The sequence below is a fragment of the Apteryx rowi genome, unplaced genomic scaffold (genome assembly GCF_003343035.1).
Source record: "Apteryx rowi isolate R43461 unplaced genomic scaffold, aptRow1 scaffold_755, whole genome shotgun sequence".
Lineage (NCBI taxonomy): Eukaryota > Metazoa > Chordata > Aves > Apterygiformes > Apterygidae > Apteryx > Apteryx rowi.
In genome coordinates, this window is record NW_020451044.1 from 256,933 (window position 1) to 280,914 (window position 23,982).

Here is a 23,982-nt window from a genome sequence, read left to right on the forward strand (position 1 = left end):
GCTCTGTCCAGAGAGAAATTAAAAACTTTATCATCTTCCCTTCTGTCTAGGGCGAGACGTGCTCCACCAGCAAGCACTACTGGGAGCACAGCAAGGGGGGCTGGAAGCAGGTAATATCTTTTTCTCCAAAGCTCTAGTGGCACAGAGAAGAAAAGATAAGGGACAAATAATCCCCCAAAATCCAAGAGAAGCAAAAAGAGGATTCTATATAAAGCTTTCACATACAGGTTTTATATTACGAAGAGGCTCATCTCCCACGGTGTGTAATTTGGGATTATAACAGACTGAAAATATTCTGGGAGACAACCTCTCTCCTGCTGTTCACCCTTGCACAGTTTTCCTCTGGACCTAGACAGATGATCCAGAGAGGGGCGGCTTTGCTTCTTCGATACCGCACGCGGCCACCGCAGCTAAGGCCGCGAACGCTGCTCTAATCCACATCATTTCCTCAACAGGGACCGTGCCCGAAGCGGAGCGGCAGAGAGGCTGCGCGACAAACCCGTACGCGGGTCCAGTGGGCGCAGAGTTAATGTTTTGGTGCATCGTTCTTTGTGGCTCGCTGGCTTGCTGAGCCATCTGTACTCCCGCTAATACAGCCCCTGCGCATACCCAGTTAGCAAGCCAYAGGAGAGCGTGCATCTAAAAGGTTAGCGCGCAAAGCCGTGCGCTCTGCACCGCGCGTCCGGAGCGGGCATTTTGCTCCAGACCGCTAAGCAGCAGAGTCCCTGTTAGTAATCTGGAAAACACAGATTTTTCAAGGCAAACTGAAATGACCTTCAATATAAACAAGCACAGTACGTCTGACAGGCTAAGTATAAAACAGYCCCGTGCACAGGCTGTAGCTAAAGACTTCAGTGATGGGTAGGTCTTTGGCAGCACCCCCATACGCAGCAGCATCTACTGCAGAAGAGGACACATTAAGGATCACAAGTCCACTTGAAAACCAGAATTCCCCCCTCCTTTATCCACCCTGCTTCGAGGCTACTCTCTCCTCCGTACTCACACRGAAAGACCTGCGAAATTGCAGCACTATCACACAGGAAAACCGGGACTGAGCCTGCTTCACTGCAAAAGCAGAGGAAGAAACAGAGAGGCCACAGCGCTCTGAAAGCTCACTGGTTTTCAAAAGCCTCATGTTTTAATGGCCAGCAGCTCCCCTCCAAACGTATTAATGCCATTATAAAGTTGGACGGCAGGTCAGGCAGGTTAACCCAACTTTAAACAAAGCAATTGATTGCTCACTAAAACTTAGGTGGAAAAAAAGCCACCTGCCACGTTGCTTTATGGCCACAGCCCAGCGCATAACTTCTACAAGCATCTACGCACCTACAGCTCCTGCAGTCACAGCCAGCGCACTCACGGGCAGCCGACCTGCTCGTTGCTATCCTTCCTAATAGGCCAGAAGATGGTGAGTTCAGGCCGGAGCAAGAGTYGCAGCTCAGTAGTGAGCTATATGTGTTAGGAAGGCTATTTCAGCTCTGATTGCAAATCGTGGGGGGAAGAACAAGGATGCTTAACATTGAATGCTAATTAGCAATTGATTACTTATGACAAACAGGTGAATACAACAGCTAGGCTGCCACAGTTTGGGGAGCAACAGGTCTAAAGAGCCTGGAGCCGGCTGTCCTGCCTTACAGCGCATCGCATGAGAGCTGTTGCCATAGCACTCGGCGCAAGCAGTAATTACAGACGGGAAGATGTCTCCCCTAGACGATGACCTGCAACGCAATTACGTTTTCCTTGTACCAGTAACAATCCACATAAAAATGAAGCAAAGAGGCTATTGAGCTCGTGAAGCAGCATCTCTGAGCCCCGCGCACAGCAAAGCCRAGCTCCCCACGCAGCAGCCGCCCCGACGCGGCGCCCCGGGCTCGCCGCCCTCCCCGGGAGCCGGGCTTTGCTGCGGCTGCGCGTCTCACCTGGGATCCTTCTCCCGTCACCAGGAGATGCTGCGGGCTAACGGCAATAYTCACCCTCTAAAATTAACAGCGTAGGGTGGATTAAACACCCCTCCCTCCCTAATACCTTCTTTCGGCAGCGCTGCTCAAGAGTTTCCCCTTCTTTCCGGGGAATCGGTGTCTACGGACGAGAAAGACCGTTACGGCTTAACGCGCTGGTTGTTTAGTTTGGCGTTTTTCGTGACACCTGCCCGCAGTGGCGTTTCAGAGCCAGTTCAGCTCCTCGCTCCCTTGGCACCTCTGATGTATTCCCGAGTCACACGCATTTGCCAAGCCCTGGGTCCTCAGCAACGACGTCCACCCCGCGCACGCAGCTCGCAGCCAGGCTTCCTCCCCAGAACCGCAGGCGTGTGTCCAACACCCCCCTCCACGCACGCGCCAGGGCAAGCGGGGCCTCCCAGCTCGCCACCGCGCGTCTCTCCAAGGGCGCACGGGCGCTGCGGAGCCTCTGCGGCTGTAGCTGCACCGCCGGAGCCCCCGCGAGCGCACAGCGCCGGGCAGCCACCGGAGTTCGCCTGTATCTGTGGCTTCCAGCCACCTCGGTTCTGGCCCTTCTCACGTCCCTTGGGAAGCAGAAGTGCCGCGCTGCAAACCATCCCTGCCCATGCAGGGCAGATCRGTAGTTTCACGACGATCAAAACTGCATTTTCAATCGAGTGAAGTGTTTGACAGAACAAAGCACCCAGCTCTAATCATCAAGGGCACCAAGAAAAGAGGCTGAAATACGGATGAAAATGAAGCAAATGTTCTGGATCCTGTTAGAAAACATGATCTAAGCTCTCATTAGTTAAAAAAGAAATAAATGTCACTGTAAAAGAAAGGCAGGGGCAATAAACTGGCACCTGCGCGGTACCAGACATTTGTTTGTTCATTCATCAGCAAGTGCAATACGGCATTTCGGTCTGTCAGTTGGTGCTAGACCGTCTCCTTCACACAGCTAAGGAGACAGGGGCTGGATTTTGCTAACGGACCGAACAGCTGGACTGAGCGTTTGGCAAGTCGCTGCCCTTACTGCCCCATTCCTGCTATAAATTAACACCAGAAATACAGCACAACGTTGCAATTTTCTGGAACGTGCCAACCACGAATACAAACCATGACACTCTGCAGCGGGCAGGAGAAGCCCACGGTAGAAACCTCCTGCTCCGGGCCTGCAGATGCCCTCCACGAAAGCCCGGCGCCCCCGCACATCTGGCCTGCCAGCGGCAGCCCGCAGCCACCCCCCCGGCACCGGCACTGCGCGAGCAACGGGGAAGCAGACGCCGCAACTTTGTGCCGCTCAAGCGTGCCCAAGGGGGGGKTTCCTCCGAGTCCGGCCGGGCTTTCCAGATCAAAGGCCAGCTCACTCCAGGCTGCCGGGATGCTGCGTTGTCGTAGACCCTCAGAAAGCCCTGAACTAAGTATTTAAGAGGGTCTATCGGCCCAAGCAGGACTGCATTTTTAGTGTTGGGGGCTTTCCTCGTTCCCCTGTAAGACCATTTCACAGCCTATTAAAAACAGTCAGCTTAACTTCTGGCTCTGCTTTGTCATGGGTGGCCAGAACCTCTAACCAGGCGCTTGCGAGAGAAAATCTCTTGCAAAGCTTATAAAAACTCTGAGCAAGAGGAAGACAATGTAATAAAAAGCAGTTTACAACGCAGCTGAAATCCTAAGAATATAGGTTCACACAGCACGCTGATTTACTATGTTTAATCCAACAGCTGGTTTCCAAGTACAGTCATTACCTTAAATAAAACAGACATTCAGTACAGTATTAGACATTTTCAAGGCTTGGTATGTGCCAAATCCCTAATAAATTGCATTTAAATCCTCAACGGTTTTTTGGATGGATGACTTGATCTTGAAAATATCACTCTGCCCACAAAGACATCAAAGAAATATAAGACAGGTTTAATTAGAGCCTACAAGTAACTTAGCTGGTAGGCTAGATAGCACTTTCAAATTGATTAAATCACCGGGGGGGGGTTATTTTTAATTTTTTGGCTGCTACAGGAAACATCTTTCAGTAGACTTGGCCCCAAATTCAGCAAACATTGTCACCAGAGCTTGGGACAGGATCATACGTTGCCAGGAGGTTATTTTTCCCAAATCTGAGGAAAAGGGTTGTGTTTTTTTAAACCAAGATTCACCRTACTTCTAAGGCGACATTTTTGAGGGCCAGGAGACCTGCTGAGGACAYGGCAGACAGCACATATGATCTGCGCCTGGGATGTTGCTCGGGCAAGGATCAGTCCGGGCGAGCCGGCGGCAGGACGCAAGTGCTGTCCCACCTCCCTTTGCTGCACGAGAACCGGGAAATTCCAGGGGAATTTATTCACTACACATTAAAGGGAACACACTTCAGCTGGGAAAACGCTTGCAAAATGTTCATMGCGAGTCGCTGCCAACGTTAGTCCTGGCACCAGCTCACCCACGTGAATTGCCTTTAYGAGTCTCAAAAGAGCCTCATATATTTGCTTTAACATCACTGTTTCAAAAGTGCTCCTAAGGGAGGCTATTCACAAGAAAATCGACAAAAAGGGGTGGAGGAAAAGCGAGGCACATCTTCAAATTTGGCAGAATTTTTCTGATATTTTTATAATGTTTCATTAAGAAACTTGATTATTTAATTCCGGCATCCTGGTCCTATGCAGAGCCAATAACTTCAGTCTCYGTCCTGCATCACAGCCCTTCGGTTTTCAAACGCATTTCACAAAACCCAAGTACAGCAATTGCATCTTGGTTAACAACGCATCAGTTTTGCTGTCACACTGTTAAAATTGATCAGCCTCAAGATATGCTTTTTAATACCGGCTGTTTGTGATGRATTTGGACTATTCTGCAATGTCAACCTTATTGCTGAGTTATTTACTGTGACTGTATTGGTTTAGGCTAATAAGGTTCCCCCTGTTGGGGGATAAATTAAGAAAAAAATACAAGAAGGTGAAGAATGGTTTCAATCTGTGAGGCTGATTTACACCGAAAGGCTGAAGCCTAGGAATTGAGAGCAACGGAAGTCTGCCGCATAGAGGACCTGCCCCACCAGCGCCGGGGCAGGCAAACGTGGCGCCACCAGGCGAAGCACAGGGCCTCGCGGCAGCGCCTGCGGGAGCCAGGCCTGCCCCGCTGCCCTTAGAGGTGGCAAGGCTTTTAGACGGGCAGAGGAACGGGGGCTGGCGCCCTCCTGGGTCATCAGTCCCGCTCCACCCCCGGGACGGCTTCATTCGTGCCCTAGACATAGGGCGCAACCCTAGGGTGCCGGATGCAGGCAGCAACAGCGATGCCGACCTAAGCAGATGCAACACGGGCTATAAAACACCGCTCGCTAACGCGGACGTAGCACCTGACCCCTGCCGAGCGGCGACGTTCAGTGGTGGGTGAAGGGGCTCGTGGCATCTCCCCTCCCAGCAGCGCAGGGCAGYTCAGGGCGCCTGCAAACCAGCCTCGGTCGTAGGCGCCTGCGCTGCGGGGGCGATCAGGCAGGGCTACGAGCGAGCCGGCYGCGCGAACGCGACGATAAACCCCTTATAAAGGTGGAGAAGATCTACGCTTTCAGAACCTGGACAAATCGATGACCGCAGGGCCCTAGGGCTGAACTAGCCAAAGAGCTATTTGCATCTYGGTTTGGCTCCGGCTGATCCTTACCGCAGCCCACTGGGTCCGGGTGGCACAGCCCTTGCTGGGCAATGGAGCCGAGCGAACCAGTGATCCTGCGGTTTCACAGGGACAATTTAATGGCACTGATAATTCTCTGCGGGTTGCACCAAAACAGTATTTCAGCTGCTTTTTTACAGAAATCAACTTCCCTCCATTTCCCAGTCTTCTCATTTCTATCAAAACAAGAAGTCACTTATGCATGTTTTTAACTTCTCATTATTTATTTCAGCTCAATTTTCAGAGCAAACCATTAAATGCAAAACAATGAAATACTCTTTCCTTTTCTCAAGGAGAGGTTCTTTCATTCTTTTGCACAAACTGCCAACAGTATTAGTCCGAAATTGCCTTTTTTGATGAATGAATGTATAACATTTTGCCTCTTTCTACTTCACAGACAGAACTGGACTAGTCTGATTTTCATTTGTTTTGTTTAAGTGAATAATATATGTCCCTCATTAAGTAACAAACTCAGTGCAATCCACCATGCAGGCACCAGAGCACTTCTGCTTTATAAAGCCATACATTCATATCTCCTTCTTATATATGCTGTCTCCACCCCTATAGTTATAATACAGAGCAATCGCCCATCACTYTTCAAATTTTTGTCTTTCGCTTTCCCTCACAGAGATCTCATTTTTGCTGCCTGTGCTGAGGAGGAAGTCTCAATTTTACAACAGTTCAATATAGCTTTGACTACTCTTTAATCTTGGACTGCACAACAGAGACTAGAAAAACTAATTGTTCTGAGCTCAGCTGAATGATGTGCTAATTGCCAAAAGCAAATGTTAAGACACTGAGAACATGAATTAAAATTAAATCAGCTTCCTCCTCCTTTTATATCTTGTGTTTATCTTTTGGTTTCACTGAAGTTGTATGTAGGACAGGAAAAAAACAAAAGAACAAACACGCTAGACTGGGATGTATGAGAGAMAACTGGCAGGAAACTAAAAGTAGAGAAAGAAAGAAAAGCAAGAAATCCCTGCACTCTTCTTCCTTGTATTTTACCAATATCTTTATTTCCCATGTACTCCCTTTTCCTGCCAATAAAAAACGACCCAACAAAACACCCTTCCTTTATTTCAGTCTTAAGACAGATAGCACAGCCCACGAAGCAGCAGTGAACATCCGGACAAGTTTGGTACTTGATCATGGTGTACTACCAAGTCCTACTCACTCACTCATTCAGAAAAACACATGGATAAATTTGCAAGACTGGGGCTTAAACCAAAAATCTACAATCTCTTTGAATGCCCACATGATTCAAATACTAGCAGCCAATTAGTATTAGACATCTTCGTCACTTCTGCGGTTTTAGTGCAACATCCTGATACATTTCCATTCCCAGAACAGCCCTAAACAATACAAAAAATAACAAGCTGGGTCCCAGTTTCAGTTAGAAAAGCCTCTCGTGTGATACTTTTCAGATCTTTTTTGCACAGATAAACACTCCCAGTTCCCTGCTCTCTGCAGTAAACAGGAGCCTGCTGTTCGAGGCTCACCGTCGCCTTGCTGCTAGTATTAAACGGGCACTCTCCCAGGGATGCAGCAGAAAGGCTGCCTGGGAAAACACCCGGGAAATATTATTAGGAATATAAAAATGTTCTCAAATGTTTTTTTCCAGCTTATGAGATTTACAAGTTTCTGTGCAGTGTTTCCAGATCCGTGTTTCTCCTGATGAACTTCACAGAGAGCGATTTTTTTAGAGCCTTTTCCTAAAAGGAGGCTGAAATTCATCTGCCAAACAGTCCAACTTCCCCTCTCTTGCAAACTCTGTTCTCACCTTAACCCCGTGCACTTGGGTGCACACGGCAGTGCAAAGGCACCGCCTCAGCACTGCAGCATGTGTGTCAAACAATAAAAAACAGCAACTTTCTCTGCTCCATAAGAATTACATTTTATTCAAATGAGGAGAAACCAGGCCCTGGCTGGTGATGTGGGAGCTGCTCTGCTGCAGAAGGAAAGAGATGCACTTGTGCCTCCCGGATCTGATTCCATGACTCGCAACTTATCCTGCTCAGGATTGGGACCAACTTTTTAAAGCAAGAAAACTCAGCATCATATTTAAACTGAAAAGTGGTAAAATGTTAAAACTGAAGCAAGAGGCTTGGAGCTACAGCCCTGCAAGACAATCTAAGAKGTGTTCTTATGGATCAATAAATGAAAAGATAATATCCAAAAAACACAGTACCAGGCAGATGTTTTGTAGCTATTTCAGCACACAGCTGCCAAGTGCCAGCTTTCGCCATGAATATTTCTTTGCTTAAAGGAAAAGTACAGCATAGCACAGTATAAGTGACAAGCAGTCATTAAGAAGAATAAGCCAGGATTTCGAAAACATCTTCAATGTAAACAGAAAGAACAAAATCCACCAAGTGCCCATGCTCTTGAGAGTCAAATAATTAGAGCCAGACATATAATTTTTATGCAATCATTTTGTCCCTTTCAGAAGAGACTAGAACTGTCTCTTGAATCAGTTAATCAAAATCTCAGCTGATTATATGATCGTTAGTTTGTTTCCCAGGGAGCTAATTGAGAACATTCAATATTCTAAAATTAAGTTGGCTTCAATGGGCACATCCATCTCTGCAGAAAGGACTTCAGTTCCCAGACTAAACCGGCACTACACTGAATCAAGTTTCCAGTGCAAATAGGCAAGATTAGTGGGGGAACAGGAAAAAACACTCATAATCATTTTTGTTCCTTGCCCAAGAGGTGGAAGTACTTTCTGTTCAAATTTGAGAGGACTGACATAAGAGGACTGGCGAAAAACTTCAGCAGCTGAGTACTGTTGCTAAACTGTCCCCGTTCAAAATGGACTCCATCAAATGGAGTCTCCTTAGACCAAAAGACAGCAGACCTGATGTAGGTCCTGGGAAGGCAAAACATGTTGAGAGTGCGTGTGCATGCGTGTGGTATCCTATCCAAATGTGGGTAGCAAAGCGGTAACAAAAGATCGTCTTCTACCAGAGGAAAAATAATGACTGGAGCAGTAGGACACCAGGCTGCTGTATGATAGAAGGCACTAAAGTTGTCCAGGTTTGGACCAAGATCACATGCTGGAAGGAGTGTGCTGCGAACAGCTCGTTCGCATGTGAGAATTGCCCTTYTGATGCTGTTGAGCTCCTTTTCTGCCCAGGTTACCAGCTGAAGCATAAAGCATAGCTTTAACTTGCACACATCAAGCTTGTTTGGAAGCTGTTCCCTGCTTAATATTCAGGGACAGATTTTCAGCTTCTTTGCTGGAAGAGCTTCTCTGGCCCCACTAGAATGCCGTATTTCTCATACACAAGACCAAAAGAGGAGTCTTCAGAGCTCAGGGTACCACTGAGCACAGAGAGCTGCAAGGTTGCTACTGACACTCCTTCCTTTGGCTCCTCTTGTCAGGCAACATCAGCCTGGACTCTCAACTCCACCAGCAGTTCCCGTTGACAGCATCTCCTCCCACTTTTTGGATGCTGCTCATCACTGTAGGCCATTAAGCTTCTCTGCGGCAAGCACCAAGTCTTACATGTTTGCACAGGGTCTAACATGAAACAATCTCGATGTCTGGGTATCAACACAGTCAAGCTAACTAAGAAACAAAATTCACCCGCACAAGCAATGAGCCCTATTCGAGAGCCTTGAAAATGCTCCATGTTCACAGAGGATAGAAAACAGCCTTTCCACAGAGGGCCTCGGTGGAGTCTTCCTAGCTGACTGGCCTAGATAAGGAAGGGAAACTGGAGGCGGTCAGAGATGAGGACCACACACTGATGTGCTCCCTCCCAGGTGACACTTCCTTAGAGGCCTCAATCAGAGGCCGCTCTGCAAACAGGATCCTACAAGCAGGATCAAGCACAGAGCTTAATGACAACTTCTCTCCAACTCCACAACTCTCCTTGAAGTTAACTACTGCCATACAGACACACGGGGCAGCAAGGGACATGCCACTTCAGGGACCAGATGTGTGTCAGTGGAGAACATATCCGGGAGTGGCAAAGCCAAGGAAACATACTTTGGTGAAGAGCTACCATGTTCCCCAAGCCTGGAGGCCTCATTCAACAGGGAAGGCTGCCGGGTGGAACCTGGCCACCTAATGTTCATGTGCTGCTTAAGTGACACCTGCCTTTTTGGCATCCTGGAGACTGAACCAATGGCCCCAGGAGCAAGAAGGACAAATATCTCAACAGCCTCACCGGAGGGGTCATGATGCAGGCCACGACACACATGCGTTTCTTCAGCAGAAACGACAAACCACAACCAGCCAGTTACAATTGCACTAGCACTAGGAAGCTTATTCGTGCTCATATCCCTTATTAGCACTAACATGATCTTAACAGCTTCTCCCACACAATTAACAGTGAGTGAAATATAGACTTGTCCCTCCTCATTTGCTCTGCTTCCATCAATCTTAAATAAGCAACACTTACAGAAAGACCCCTGAGGAATAGCTGTCCCAGCCATGACAACTCAAGGCTGAACAGGATCTCAAATTGCTTCAGTTTCCTAGGCAGCAGACCGTTCCCACTAACAGCTCTGTTTCCTAACTGCAGCCATTTGAACACTTCGTGGTGGGTCCAGGTATAATATATGTGCTAAAGAGGATAATGTCAACAAGCTGTGAAGGTAGTAATTTACCAACTCTCTATTTCTAATTTTGAAAAGCTGGAGTGAAGAAAGGGGGGAAGAAGGTGTTGTTCCTCTTCTAAAGTCAGCTTTGAGAAAACTGTAAAAACAAGGGAAAAAACCTACAGATCAACTTCATTGTGACCCACCTACAGAGAGAGAAGGAATTTCAGGAGAGCAAAGTCACCTCAGGGTGCAGCAGGTGCAAAATGAGGCATCAAGATTTCATTTCTAGCTCTCCCCTGGCTGGGTAAGTAATGCAGACTAGTGCTACTCCCCCAGCTGGGAGTTTGCAGAGTGATTTTTGTGTGCCAAAGAGGAACACTAACACAGGTACAAGTGAGCTTCTCTGCCAGACTCCTCAGGGACGATGAAAGGATGGAGTGCACATACACACCTGTCTTTGCACAACAAAAAATGGTTCCTTCCAGTAAAAGAGGGATATACCAGCCACATGAGTCTGGAAGGGAGCAGTCTCTTCTCCCACACTCCCCTTATATGCAGCAATGAGTGAACCTCCAAGTTCACCATCTGCCTAGAAGAACAGACTCTGGCCCACTGGTATCTACTGCCCCCAACACTACTGTTTCATGCTCTGGAAAACTGAGGGCCATATGCAGCTGCCATTATGTCCAGAAGTATAAATTTAGGCCCTTCTAACTTTGCCTCTATTCTGAGGCCTTGTCCACAGTTGCAATCCTAGTATTTGCAGTCACTGTGTGCTGAAAATACCCCAACAGGCCCTCTCAGGTCTTTGTAGCCTCTGTTCATGAGTGTTCGGCTCAATTCGCCATCTTCTCCAAAGTGCTACTTCTTGTCTCTTCTTCCATTGCTCTCCTCCCGCACTGTTTTTTTCTGCCCTTTCAGGATAGCCTTTATCCAAGATGCCTTCAGACAATGCAGAGCTCCAAGTACTGAACCTGAGCATCTGCAGGCACCGAACACCCAGCCATGACCCCAAAACTATTTTGAACACAAACTTGGTAAGCTAGCTCTCTGCTGTGCCATATTCTGCCGCCCTTTTAACCGAGCAGAAAATGCCGTGAGCCTCTTAACTTTTGGACCGTGGTGTCATGCAACTCAGCTAGTCACAAGGCATCACGCAGGAATAACCTTTCGGAGGTGCCAAACCTGGTTATGCTCAGGGAGAGCCAGCATAGCTGACCCCATTCCCCTCACATTTAATGACAGTCTCCCTTTACGCTGCCAGGAACTTTTGGTCAGGCCATACTTCTGCCCTTGCCAGGAAGGGCAGGTTGGGTCTTACAGAGCCAGAGGACCCTGCAAATGCTAGCAAATGCTCCCAAATGGTCACCGCGGCAGTCTCCAGCATCGTCCCATCTTCATGCAGACAAGGGGCTGCTGTTGGGCGGACAAAGCCGCGTTGTGCTGCGACCTCATCGCCCAGCTGTGGAGCTGGGAAAGCGTTGCAGGTGTGAGGTACAGTCACAATGAAAGCAGTCGGAAGCAATCAAGCCTTTTCTGTGCTTTGGGACTTGATGACCCACTAGTGCTTTCCATTATCAATTCCTCTGCTAGGAACACAGGTCTTGTAATTACAGCAGAGAACGGCACAGCCCTCCCCACCAGACTCCCACTTCCCAGGCCTCTCCCATTGACCTTGAACTGAATGGCATCTCCTGGCAAAAGCAAGAGAAAAAGCTGCTGTTTTTCATAACAATGAGCTGCAAATTGACAAGCAGGGAAACATCACACTGAATTACCTTGCTGAACTCAGCAAAAACATCTCCAGGCTGGGAGTGTCTAATTAGCTGAAAGAGCCAAAAATGCTAATTCTGCCTGCTGCCACCCACCTTCTCAGTAATTCAAGGCACTGAGGAGGTGAGGGTCACCTGGTCAGAACAAAACCACAGATACTGCAAAATACAGGCAAATGGGACAATACAAACAAACGCACCTGGATTTTTACAGAGGGCAGGGGCCTGGCTCAGGTGGTCCATACTCACATACCTGCTCACAGGGCAGAGGAGGGCTGTGACCCAGTACCATCACCCGGAGAGGGTAAATCACAGCTAACAGACCGCTTGGCTCATCTGTTCAAGGGTACCTGGCGTCAACTGCACCTCAGCCTCTGCTTTTGGGAGCCACATATCCTACAGGTTCTCTGGTCTTGTGTACAAGCAACACTCGTCTCTCCTCCTCCCTAAGAGTCTTTCTTTCCCTCTTTGCCACCTTCTTCATTTCAGCCATAAAAATATTTTGAGGAGCCTTGTAGTCAGAGTATAAAATGGGTAACCTGGAGCTCCCATCTTCTCTCCACTGACATTTCAGGTGTGCCAAAATGCTCAAGCTAAATCAAACACTGGAAGTAATACAGTTGTGCTGGCACAGCGCTCTGCCTGGACTAACATGCTCCCCTCTCAGCAGGGCTAATTAGTGCAGGTGGAGAACTTCACCAGCATCGTTACACAGCTTCCTCGCTGCACCTTCCTCCCTGAGGCACCCGTGCACAGCTTTGCCTCCACCATCTCGTAGGTAGAACGAATTACTGATGTTCTTAGGTGCCTTGATAATATCCCATTATATACCATCCCTTCGTACTTCCTGTACTGCAAAGTAAACCCAGATTAGTCTGATTATTTATAATACAGCTCTCTGTGGTATCTGAATATCTGAAGTACTGGGTGAGGAAGGTGGTTCTACATTTCCAGAAAGGTTGTTGTTCAATATCCAAAGGTACACAATCACATTTTCCCATACATCCTGTATCATTGCTCCCTTCAGAATACAGCACAACATAACTTCCACGAAGAGCTGAAGATTGCAGGCTGGTGATTTTTTACACACTGGAAAACCCAATTGTTCTCAGTTCTCCATTTGTGACAATCCCCCAACAAAAGTGACAGTCTGTGGGATCTGTTAAGAGCTTCTGAGAAGAGATACCACTTCTTTTAATTATACTACATGCAAACTCCAGTCTTTTCTAGTATTTGCCACTGGAGAGAAGAGCTCACTTAGAGAGAGGGGGAAAAATAAAGTAATTAAAATAATAGCTATAAGCCTAGCTGAGAGATAATAAATGACAGTGCAGTAGAATGCTAATGCCATGTTCTTGGCTCCTTTTGAATGGACATGTACAGCTCATCTGAAAAGTCTTGCTTCAGTGAGCAGATCTCTCCCCAAAGGTTTGTCCTCTGCAGCTATGAAAAATGTATGAGATACAAAAGGAATTTTTAAAATCCCTTGCTAGGACTAAATTAGTTTGGTCAACAGCCACGTCTGACCTCCCTCTCCTTTCCCAAGGACTGACAGGCACTCCACTTCCTCATCTTCGCAAGGTGATGCAAAGCCCTTTTTTCCTGACAAGTGATGAGTAATGACTGTAGTCTTCCCAGCTAGGCCATCAGTCTGGGGACTGGGGCTTCTGGGTGTATTCTCAGATATGCTGCTCCCAAAGCTTCTGAAGCCCTGATCTCTCCCACTTCCCTGATTTCAGGCATGGATTCCAAGGCAGTAAACAGCCTCAGGACCATTCAGACCATGTGTCACCGTCATGGTGTGTCTGTTAGCTGGGATACAAACAAATGCAATGTGACTCTTATCATTAGGAAAAAGAGGGGAGCAAGAGCAAAGAAGAGCACCACAGATCAGCCCTGAAAGCTGCTTTCTCTGTCAATGCAGAGGAGCCACTGTGATCACTGATTACATGCACATCATTTTCACCTACAGCACATTTCTGGCATGCCACTGGCAGGGGGAGGTATGAACATCACTGGAGGGTGGAGGATTCCTGCAAAGCTAATTAGTTCCTCTAAAACAAGTCAGAAAGCAAAGGAGAAGGTAATCTGTGTGATGGAGTATTTTCAGTGAACTACTAGCAGTGGAGGTGATCCCACCAAGCACTGTCCTCAGACTCCTGAAGTTCATACCCTAGCTTGCTGGAAGACTTCACAGAGCAAACTATAATCTCACAGGCTCACATTTTGCAAAGCCCCTTTGGTGAACGCTCATGCACGCACATGCACACGTCAGAGCGCTGCCTGCATCCCAGTGCTGCACTTTCGGTCCTTTGGGCCCTGCAGTAGGAACAGCTGCAGAGCAGAGGAAGCTCCAGCAGAGGAGCTATTGACTGACTGCAGAGCACAAAGTGACTTCAGTGTCTAGTATCAGAGGAGTCAAAAAAGCACCTCTACATGGCACAGACAGGGCCTGACGGCACAGCTGGAAGCAAACACGACAGTAAGAGGAAATGGTAGTGGCAGAGACCATTGAAAAGTGCCACCTTGCCATTGGCAAAACTCTGGGCTGACACAGCTCTACAGTTCTGGGGCACTGGCTGGTTCCCTCCGAGGAACCAGCGCTGTTTTGGGCTGTATAAACTTACCCAAAGTGTCCGTGTACTTATCTCAGGTTGCACAGACGCTAGCAACTCTTCACTAGTGCAAGGACATCCATATCCTAAACCAGCAAGGCACAGGGCAGACACAGCTTATGCCAGCAAAACACTCCAGCTGTAAGCACTGTCTGCAGCCTCCGCCAGTAGGCTTATTCAGCTGAATATTTATCCAAGGACTCATGTTAGCACCGATGTGCTGGCCAGGGGTCATCCCTATCAGACTGACACATAGATAAGCAGGCTTGGTGTTTTGCTTAGATGTGCAATGTAGCACAGGCACACAGATATTTTGGAAATTGTGCCCTAAAACTACTCTGCTGCAGTCGAGGGAGCAGGAAGAGAAGTGTTGTATGCCATGGTGTGCCAGTTTTGCTCATTCCCCGGATAATGCCCAAACCCCCCGAGACGCGATTTCCTGCACCCAGTGGGAAATGCCGCAGTTCTGCCACCGCACAGCTCGGGAGCTGCCTATTCCTGCTGCAGCCCAGTTACCACGTGCCCAAGGACGGTGGTTATAAATGCTGTTTCAGGGAGCTGGAAAAAGACAGGAAATGTGGGTCAGACAAAGCACRTTTCATCCAGTCAGTTCAGTAACATTTTGAGAGTGTTTCAGCTGGTCGTTCTTGAATTGAACCTTTTGACTTTCCACTTTCCTTCTAAAATTGATGTATATCTTTAGAAAAGGTAAGAAAGTGGTTAAATAACTCTCCAAATACAGCAGGACTTTCCAGGTGAAAAATCAATCAAAAGTTTTCTAAAGCCCTATTCTGCCACTAAACCAAATACACACACACACACACACACAAACACCCATACATATGTGTGTGTGTTTATATACTATATAATTTGCGCAATTCTAGTATCATTGATATTAATAGCAATCTATCATTACCACCCCATCAGCCTTCAGGAAGCTTTCCCATAAAGCCCTGCTGAAACCTCCTGACACATCAGTTAAAACCAACAGTGAAAAAACACCTAGCGACATCTTGCTTTGGCCTCGTGCTTCAGGTGGGAAGACGGGAAGCAGGGCAGCTACCGTTAGTGATGGAGAGAAAGATATCACTTTATCACCGCTTTTAAGCAATAGCAGGTTTTTGAATATGATGTTGCCAAAAACAATTGACGTACATGAAATGTTTTACACGCTCCTGCTGCCGGACGAAATAACCAGCAGTCATGTGGCTTATAGCAGAACCCATGTACTTTCCCACTAATAGCAGCTTCTCTTCCAAAGATACTCAGCACTAAAGTCTCAGGGCAGTCATTCTGTGTTTTCTGCAAGCGCAGCTGGCCACACTGCGCTTGTTACGGCAGGGCCGGCCGACGGCAGAGCCCCAGCACTCGCCGGGGGACGGGGCCCGGCAGAGCCGGCRGCTTGCCAGCCATCAGCGCCCCGAGCAGGGCCTCGCTCGCTCAGCCAGCTCAAACGCCCCCTTCTCTGGGTCCATGTGCTGCCTTGTAGCGCTGGTGAATCTACATGGGCTTTCAGCTCTTTCCATCTGTAGGGACTTGGCAAGTTCCCCAGCCCTTTCCCCACCTTTTGGGACTCTGAGAAACTTAAATGTCCAACCGGGAGATATTTCTTGAGGATTTCTCTGCTTGCGACAGTGGAGACCCTGGAGATACTTCACTGCAGCTGCAGCCAGGCTGCCACAGGTCAGAAATCCTGCATACGACCACTGGGTAGCAGGCGCGTGGTGTGTCCAGACTGGACGAGGCGCCAAGCCACAGAGGGTGGCTGGAAGGAGCTCCCGCCGTCACCCATCTCCTCGCCTCCTCCGGCTCTCTGACACTGTTGCAGCTACGGGACTTTTCTCCCTCTGCAAACCCTAAGCACTACGAGTGCAAGAGCAATACCTCAGTACGTGAGCTGAGAAATCCCCCGGGAGATACCAGTACGATGGCTTCTGAATACACAATTTCTTTCCCCCACTGGAAATGTAAGTTAGGAGCGTCGCACAGGACCCACCTCAGCTGGGGACGCTCAGTTTGCTCCGGGGGAGAAGTAACTCCTGGAGAGGTTAATATGCTAAATGAATTTAAGGTCTGCAGCAATAGCACTACTGATTTCCCATAACCATGTTTATACAATGCCGCACTTGCAGCCCGTGCCCATCATACCGCATCATTAACCTCCTAAAAACACTTTCTAGGCCATCAAGTAGAAAGAGCAAGCCTCATTAATGCCCCCGGGCTATTTTTGGCTATCTCATTTCCGTCAAGCATCCTGCTTCCTGCACCTTGTTGACAAGGTATTTTGCTAGGGGACTGTGATTCTTAAAACAAAAACACACAGCTGTGACTGACTCCCCACAGGAGCACAGAATTACTCCTACATCATTAAACTAACCCTCATTTTCCGTTCATCTGCCCAAGTTTTCTCCTTTTCACCACCTTGCCAACTAAAGCAGGTCAGGAAGCTAATATAGACATTCATTTTGTCTACTCTAGTAAGACCGTTCCTAAAAATACTCTGGAAAATTGAATCAACATTTTGTAATTTAGCTGGTAAAAGCAATTATTAATAATCAATAGGAACATAATTTTCTTCATCTAGAGCTACTCCAGCTGTAATGTAATTTCAATAGCAAACTTTGTATTGCACACTAAGCAAACATGATGGGCAATATGAGAAAAATACACGGAAAAAAATGGAATATCAAAACCGGCTTTAAAAATAAATTAACTTTCCTTTTCAACCAGCAAATAATTTTAATTCAAATGGCCTTTGGAAAGATAAACTAAATTTTGTCCCTACGTTCCACTGTAAAATGGAAAAAGGTGAAAGAAAACAGAAAGCGCTCATCTGATATTTCAGTCCTTGTCGCTTAATCTATTCACCAATTTCCCTGTATGCAACTCGATGATAATTATTAGTAAGTCAGTGTTCTATATTAAGCTTAAATGAAGTTAAGAGAAACAGTTTAGGAAATAGCAGGGGAAGGATAGAGGGAAAGAGCCTGGGAGCAGGGAGCAGTATCCCCTGGAACGGTGACACAGGAAAAGGGAGTAGTATTCATCATATGTAGCACTGTCCCGAAGCAATAGCTGCTAGAAGATATTAAACATTTAGACATAATGCCAAGAATTGAAGTGGCTGTAGGATAGAGAATTTTTTCATTCAGCAACAGTTAGAAGAGCTTGATAACTCTTCACCTTGCTCAGTGTGGATGTAGGACTTGATAGCTCCCTTTCACAAGACCAGGACAGGCCGATTTCCCCATTTTCGCTGGCTGCGGCATCGCCACAAGGCAGTGCAAACTCCACCACGTAGCCGGCAGCGCCGGTCCCTGCGCCGGCCCGGCCCAGGAGCCTGCAGGAGATGCCCAGCAACACGCGCCTGCTCCCTGCGTGCCCAGGGAAGAGCAGCCACAGCCATTAACGCCTGGCGGAGACAGCAAATAGCATCACGCTGATGTAAAAAATAAAAAATCTGTGGTCTAGAGGAAAGCTCTTGGGGCAGAGAAGTGACTCCCATACTGTCATGCTTTCACAGCATCTGGGAGCAGCAGAAGTGCTCAAAATTGCAACCGTAATATTCAGACATCTAGGAGGCCGGAGGCAGGGCATTCTCACTGGGGGATAACCGATTGCCCTGGGTACCTCATACCGATCCACCAGTTTAGAGAACTAAAGAGATCACTCTGCACAACTCTGAGCAACACACACACTACTAGAAGGACTACTACCAGGCTCAGGACTACAGTCAAGCAAACAGTATTTTGTGATGTGTATCTTCATTTCCATTCAATTTAGAGTGAAATGCACATCTGCACTTTTGCTCAAGCAAGTCCCACTATGAAATAGGTTTTCTGGAGACTGAGAGAGATCTTGCAGATAAAAAATGAGGAATATTTTCTTCCCCCAATTTGATAAATTTGCTGTGGGTGCCTATGCTTTCCAAATCAATAAACAAGTGCCAATTCATGCAAAGATTTAACTTGTAAGTGTGACCAACGCATTGCTTTTTCTTTCAGCCAAGAACAGCAGATGCTACACAGCTCTGTGAAAGTATTGGTACTTAATGGGTATTGATGACTAGATCAAGCCAACCAGGCAAAAGAAAAATACTACTGAATTGCTGGAACTCTTTCCACATTCAGGAGCTGCTAAGCAAGGCCCCACTTGCTGGGGAGCAACTTCACACCTCTTATCAAAACCCCAGCCAGTCCAGACAGAGTTACCACCACAGCTGGCATTACGGGAGGTGTCGTTCTCCAGAAGCACAAGGGAGAACATCCTGGTAGATATTACAGCTGACTATTTCACATACTCACATTAAAATATTTTAAAATTTTTCCACTTTCTAACCCAAGAAGTGGCATTACTCATTGATTTATTGCTGTAAGAACATGAGACACGAGTCCTGCACTATGCTTTGCGCTAGTTATAACACCTGTATTACTAGTGGAGCTGTGGAAGACCAACGATCTTGGTCAAGCAGGCAACATAGTACAATATATATCTTAGTCTGTTCTGTAACATGTTTTCTACATGCAGTATTGTGCGACATTTAGAAGTGGCACGTTTTCTTTCTGTTCAGTTTAGAAGACTTCCCTCATTAAGGCTCAGAGCAAGTTGCAAAATTTTTTTTGCAATCCCCAAACAAAAAAGGAGTATGATCAAGCTTACCATTTCAAACAAGCCAGGAGAAATATCCACATACTAAAGCCCTTACACATCAGCTTACACATTAGCTGTCTGCATCCTTTCAAAGGCTAAATGGAAATTGATATGCCCAGGCAACGCTATAAACTATTTCAGACAGAAGCAGATGAGCAGGTGAGTCCCAGAGTCTGCACACAGTACACCAGGAGCATCCCCTAGCTCTAGAAAGAGATCCACAAAGCTTATGGCAGCCTTTGTTCGACAGTTCAGATTGGTAAAGGCTTGTACTTTTTATTCCCATGACTCCCACATTATTTTACTATTTTAATCCCAAAATACCTGACCACTCTAAAACAAAATCAGAAGAATCCAGAAGCTACTCAAAGTCTTTGGGTATTTTCACTTCTTTCAGATTGTACCACATTTGTAAATATGGTAAGAACTCAATTTTCAGGAAAAAAGAAATTTAAACTAGCCTGAAGTTTTGGAATAAAGTTGGATGATTGTCCCGACAACGCTGGAACAACTCCATGGAGCCCCACTATTTAATGAAAACCCATTACTGTGATGGCACAAAACTGGAGGGTAAGAATGCATTGGAGTCTCTCCTCTTCCAGTGGGTAAGTCACAGAGTGCGCTTGTCCGCAGCACTGGAGTTCGCTCTCTGCAAGTAACGGTGCAGATTAACAGCAATAGTGCAGTGTCCATTGAGGAGGAAACATTAGAAGAGATGGATCACCTCTTTCTAATCAGCAGCATCTTCCTAAGGTGCGCTTCCTCTAGGAGAATATTTTAAAGACTAAATGAACACTCAGCTGCCCATAGAAATACCAGAAGTGGACTCTGCCATCAGCTCATGCCAACGCACAGAGATGGCAAAGAGCAGCGCTGGCACCCCAGGCTCACCCGTTTCCTCCGTCCATAGTTTGGCAGGTAGCTGCACTAACACACACGCTGCATTTATGCCTCTCAGCCCGGGACTCACATGGGCCAGCCTCGATTTACCTGGTGTCAGAAGGCCTCTATAATTAACCAGGCTATTATTTTTTTAAGCATTTACTGAGAGACTTCTCATTTGAAACGGGATTCTCTTTTCATCTGCTGTTTTGGACAGATATTTTCTCTCTAGAGGAATTAGAGTCACATTGGAATATGACTCAAAGCTGGCTTTAATTTATATTTTCAAACAGCCTAACTATTCAGGCTTTTGAAGACTGGTTCCTCTTGGAAAGAGAAAAAAAGCTCGTGGGCTATGTCCTTCACATCCGTGCCCACGCGCAGTCGCTACCTGCTGGGAGCGGACTCCCGCCAGGACGCCGGGCCCCGAGTGCTTGGTGTTCATCATGAACGACGTGGGCGCCAGGCGGACGTCAAGGAGTTCTCAAACACCTCGGATCCCACCAAAGGAAAACGCGGTCAGAGAGGGCAGCGAGGGCTAAGTGCCAAAGCGCCATGAAATTAAAAAGTCAGGGAAGAAAACATTAGCAGCAAACGAGTTTGTCTCCTTAATTTGACAGCTTGGCACAGCCTACAAACGCTTGATTCTTGGCAGGAGGGGTCAGCGGGTTTTTGGCCACAGAAGTAGAAGATCAGGGTCAGACAGAGCTCAGGTGCCGTACGTAGTTTCAACTTTGATATAACGTAAAACAAAAGCATCCCTCCGCTCCTGGCATTTCCCCCTCGCCCCCCCCACGGCAGCTGCGACGGAGACGGCGCGGCGCTGCCTGCGGCTCCGGCCCCTCGCCGCCGCCGCTCCTCCCCAGTGCCGCAGCGAGCGGAGCTTTCTGGGGGCGCTTTGGGCGGGAAGCGACGCAGCCGCGGCCCAGGCGCACACAGGGCCACGGGGAGGTTTTGCGCAACAACCATCCCAGCCCGCGGTGCGCCCAGCGGCGATGCTACCATGCCTACGGAGATTCGCACCGCTGCCTCTTATTCGCACCGCTGCCTAAAAGCAAAGCTTTTAGAGGCAGTGGAGAAGCTGCAGAGCCATTTAAATGCCCTCAGGGATAAAACTAAGCATCATTTCACATGCTGTAAAGGCCGTTTTCCGCTAAAGAAAGTGGGCTGAAAGAAAACCACTAAGAGGGAAAAAGGAGGCCCAGCAGCCGGCACGGCGAGACCCCTGGCCGTGCAGAGCAGGAGCTTTCGCCGGGTTTCGCGGGGCGCCGAGCTCCCCGACGCCGCGACGCCGCGCGCGCCGGCGCCCAGGCGCAAAGCCCCGCGCGAGGGGAGGCCCCGCGCCGGCCACTTACTTGGTGTTGTCCGAGTCAATAGCGTGAAAGAGCTTCTCAAGTTCCTCTTCGTCGAGCRTCCCGTCGGAAAAAAAGGCCTGGAACTCCTCCAGGGACAGCTTCCCGTCATCTGCAAGCAGCAACACAGCAGGCGTTAGGGACGGGCCGGCCGGGCAAAGCCCCAGACCCCAAGCCGAGAGCCACGGGCCGGCGGGGGCAGGAGCCGCCTGAGGAAAGAGCCGCGGCTTCCTCCTCGGCGCGTACCACAAAACGCCGGGCGTTTCGCAGACCGGAGGCGGCAGGGCTTCCCCCTCAGGCTCGGAGGGCCCGGTGCGCCGCGGGGGGCAGCGGCTCCCCGATCGCCCCCCGCGGCCGCGCTGCCGGCGCGTGGCGTCCCCAGCGGCGCGTCTCCACGGAGCGAGCGGCACGGCATCGTCTGCAAACCTCCCTCGCCGCTCCAGGCCCCCAAGCGCCCCCAGCAGACTAGAAACACGCTCGCGCAGCCAGCCGCCCTCGTGGCGGGCGGACGGACGGATGGACGGCCCCAGGCTCCCGCCGCAGCAGCGGAGCCGCACACGCGGCCTGAGCCCTTCGCCTACGGCGTGTTCACACGGCGCGGGGCGCTCATTAAGGGACGCGCACCACATGGAGAAAAGCCCAAGGCTGGAATGAGCAGACCCCCAGTATCTTTTGCCATCTCCATCCAGCTGCACCTTCTCCATGCAGTGGACCTCCTAGATCTGGACAGGAACGCAAAACAGCAGCCACCGAGCACAACGAGATACGTTTTGCTTCTGCTGTCTACTGTTTAAACACACAAGGGCTCTGTCACCTTAATATTGTGCCTGTACTTCTAAAGGGACTCGATGACACACCAGATCCATCTGCCTGGCCATACGGGCTACAGCTTGCTGGGTGCCTCTTGGCAAATCCACCAGCGAGCGAAGGAATCACAAGGCAGAGGTTTAATACAGATCTCCCGGGCACCGGCCACCCACATACTGACTTGCAGTGATTTCACCAGCAACCTCCAAGCTGGCTACTCACTCGTGAATGCTTCTTTTAACACCCTCTCCAGGCAGATTTTCAGAGGTTTCTTCCTGCAGACAGTCAGTGCTTGGGAAAGAGAGTCTCTGCTCTCAACTCAGAGTTTGCAGATTTGAAAATTCGGCCTTAAACTTTGCATATACGTCCTCGGTACTGAGAACCACCTTTGACTAAAGATAAGGAAAGAGGCTGGGTGTTTTTGAGCCTTCCCAGTTAACGAAAAAGATGCCAAACACATAACTGGTTACCTTGGCCCATATACACATTGGCCTCATCATTAATATAACACTGGGGCTACTACTGCCTGCTTAAAAGACTGAGAAAGGAAAGTGTGACTAAATCCATGTACAAAGTCATATAAGGAGGAATCCTTTACAGCTTTTGCTCTTAAGGTAACGAAGGCACAAACCTAACTGCTAAATCAGGAGTCTTTCTGTGTGTGCTGTGGACAGGTACATCGCGTCTAAAGCCACAGCTGGAAGTGAGAAAGAGAAGGGGTGGAAAAAGCTCCCATGAGGAAGTTCAGCCATGAAGCAATGGGAAAGAGACACAGAGCTTTAAAGTAACTTTAATTTACCCCAAGTTTCTTCTTCAAGCCACGGTGCTGTCGTGGTGCAGCAGCGCCTTGGGTGGACTAACTATTCCAGTGTCACGTACTATTTAGAGCCTTTCCATTCATATCCTCAGAGCAGGAGATTCATGGACTGGAAATGCTGCCTACTTTGCAACAGGAGAATGTTTCATTTATTATTTAATCAAATCAATTATAAACCCTGTTGTTTCTCTTTCAGGAAATGATGCTGGAGGACAGAATTAGCCAACTCCTCACATACTTATCAATATTTCTTCCCCAAACTAAATAAGTCTGCTGTTCTTAAAACATATCTACATTGCCAAATGCTAACCCAGTTCCCCTTGCCTGACACAGATGAAGTTAGAACAGTGATGAATTGAGCCTAAGATACCTCTTTAATTAGCAATTACACAAAAGAACACAGCAGGAGAACAAAAACTAAAACAACAATGGGTGAAAGGGGTATAATTTTCAGAGCATCATAACGGCTACAGAGAATGCCCAGCTGCCTGTGCTGTTTTTCCACATTTCTTCCCCAAAACGTGAACTCTTTTCAACAGGAGGGTGGCAGAGTAACAACGCACAGCTCATAGATTTGGTCCCAGATTTGCTCTCTGGTCTGTGCAGGTGCAAGGTGGCTCAGTCTGGGGAAGACCAGCAACACATCGTACTGGATCAGGGCATACAGTCACAAGGAAGACATGTCCCACCCAGCTCAGCCACAGGCCTCATTCCAGCGTTGATATTTTCATTGCCAAGGAAAGGCCCAGACTAACAAGTATCAACAGAAAACAACTTTGTGCAATGGTAGAAGATACATGATTACAGAAAAATAAAGTGTTGGGGAGGATTGGGGGGGGGGGGGGGGGATGGGATGGGACAAGTACCTATTGCTTAAAGCATCCCACCTAGAGTTGGAAGTGTCACTTGGAAGCTAACCCAGTGAGGATGCTCTTTTGCAAG

At 48.2% G+C, this 23,982-nt stretch overlaps 1 protein-coding gene across 1 annotated transcript in view; it reads right to left on the reverse strand.

Annotated features, from left to right (window-relative positions):
- The window catches only part of NECAB2 (N-terminal EF-hand calcium binding protein 2), a gene marked incomplete at its 5' end in the record, with an annotated part of 123,503 nt that overhangs the window by 59,569 nt on the left and 39,952 nt on the right, over positions 1 to 23,982 (reverse strand). Inside the window, one exon of the mRNA XM_026088158.1 lies at positions 21,420 to 21,528. Coding sequence (XP_025943943.1) covers positions 21,420 to 21,528 — 109 coding nt within the window. The remainder of the gene's footprint in view (positions 1 to 21,419; positions 21,529 to 23,982) is intronic.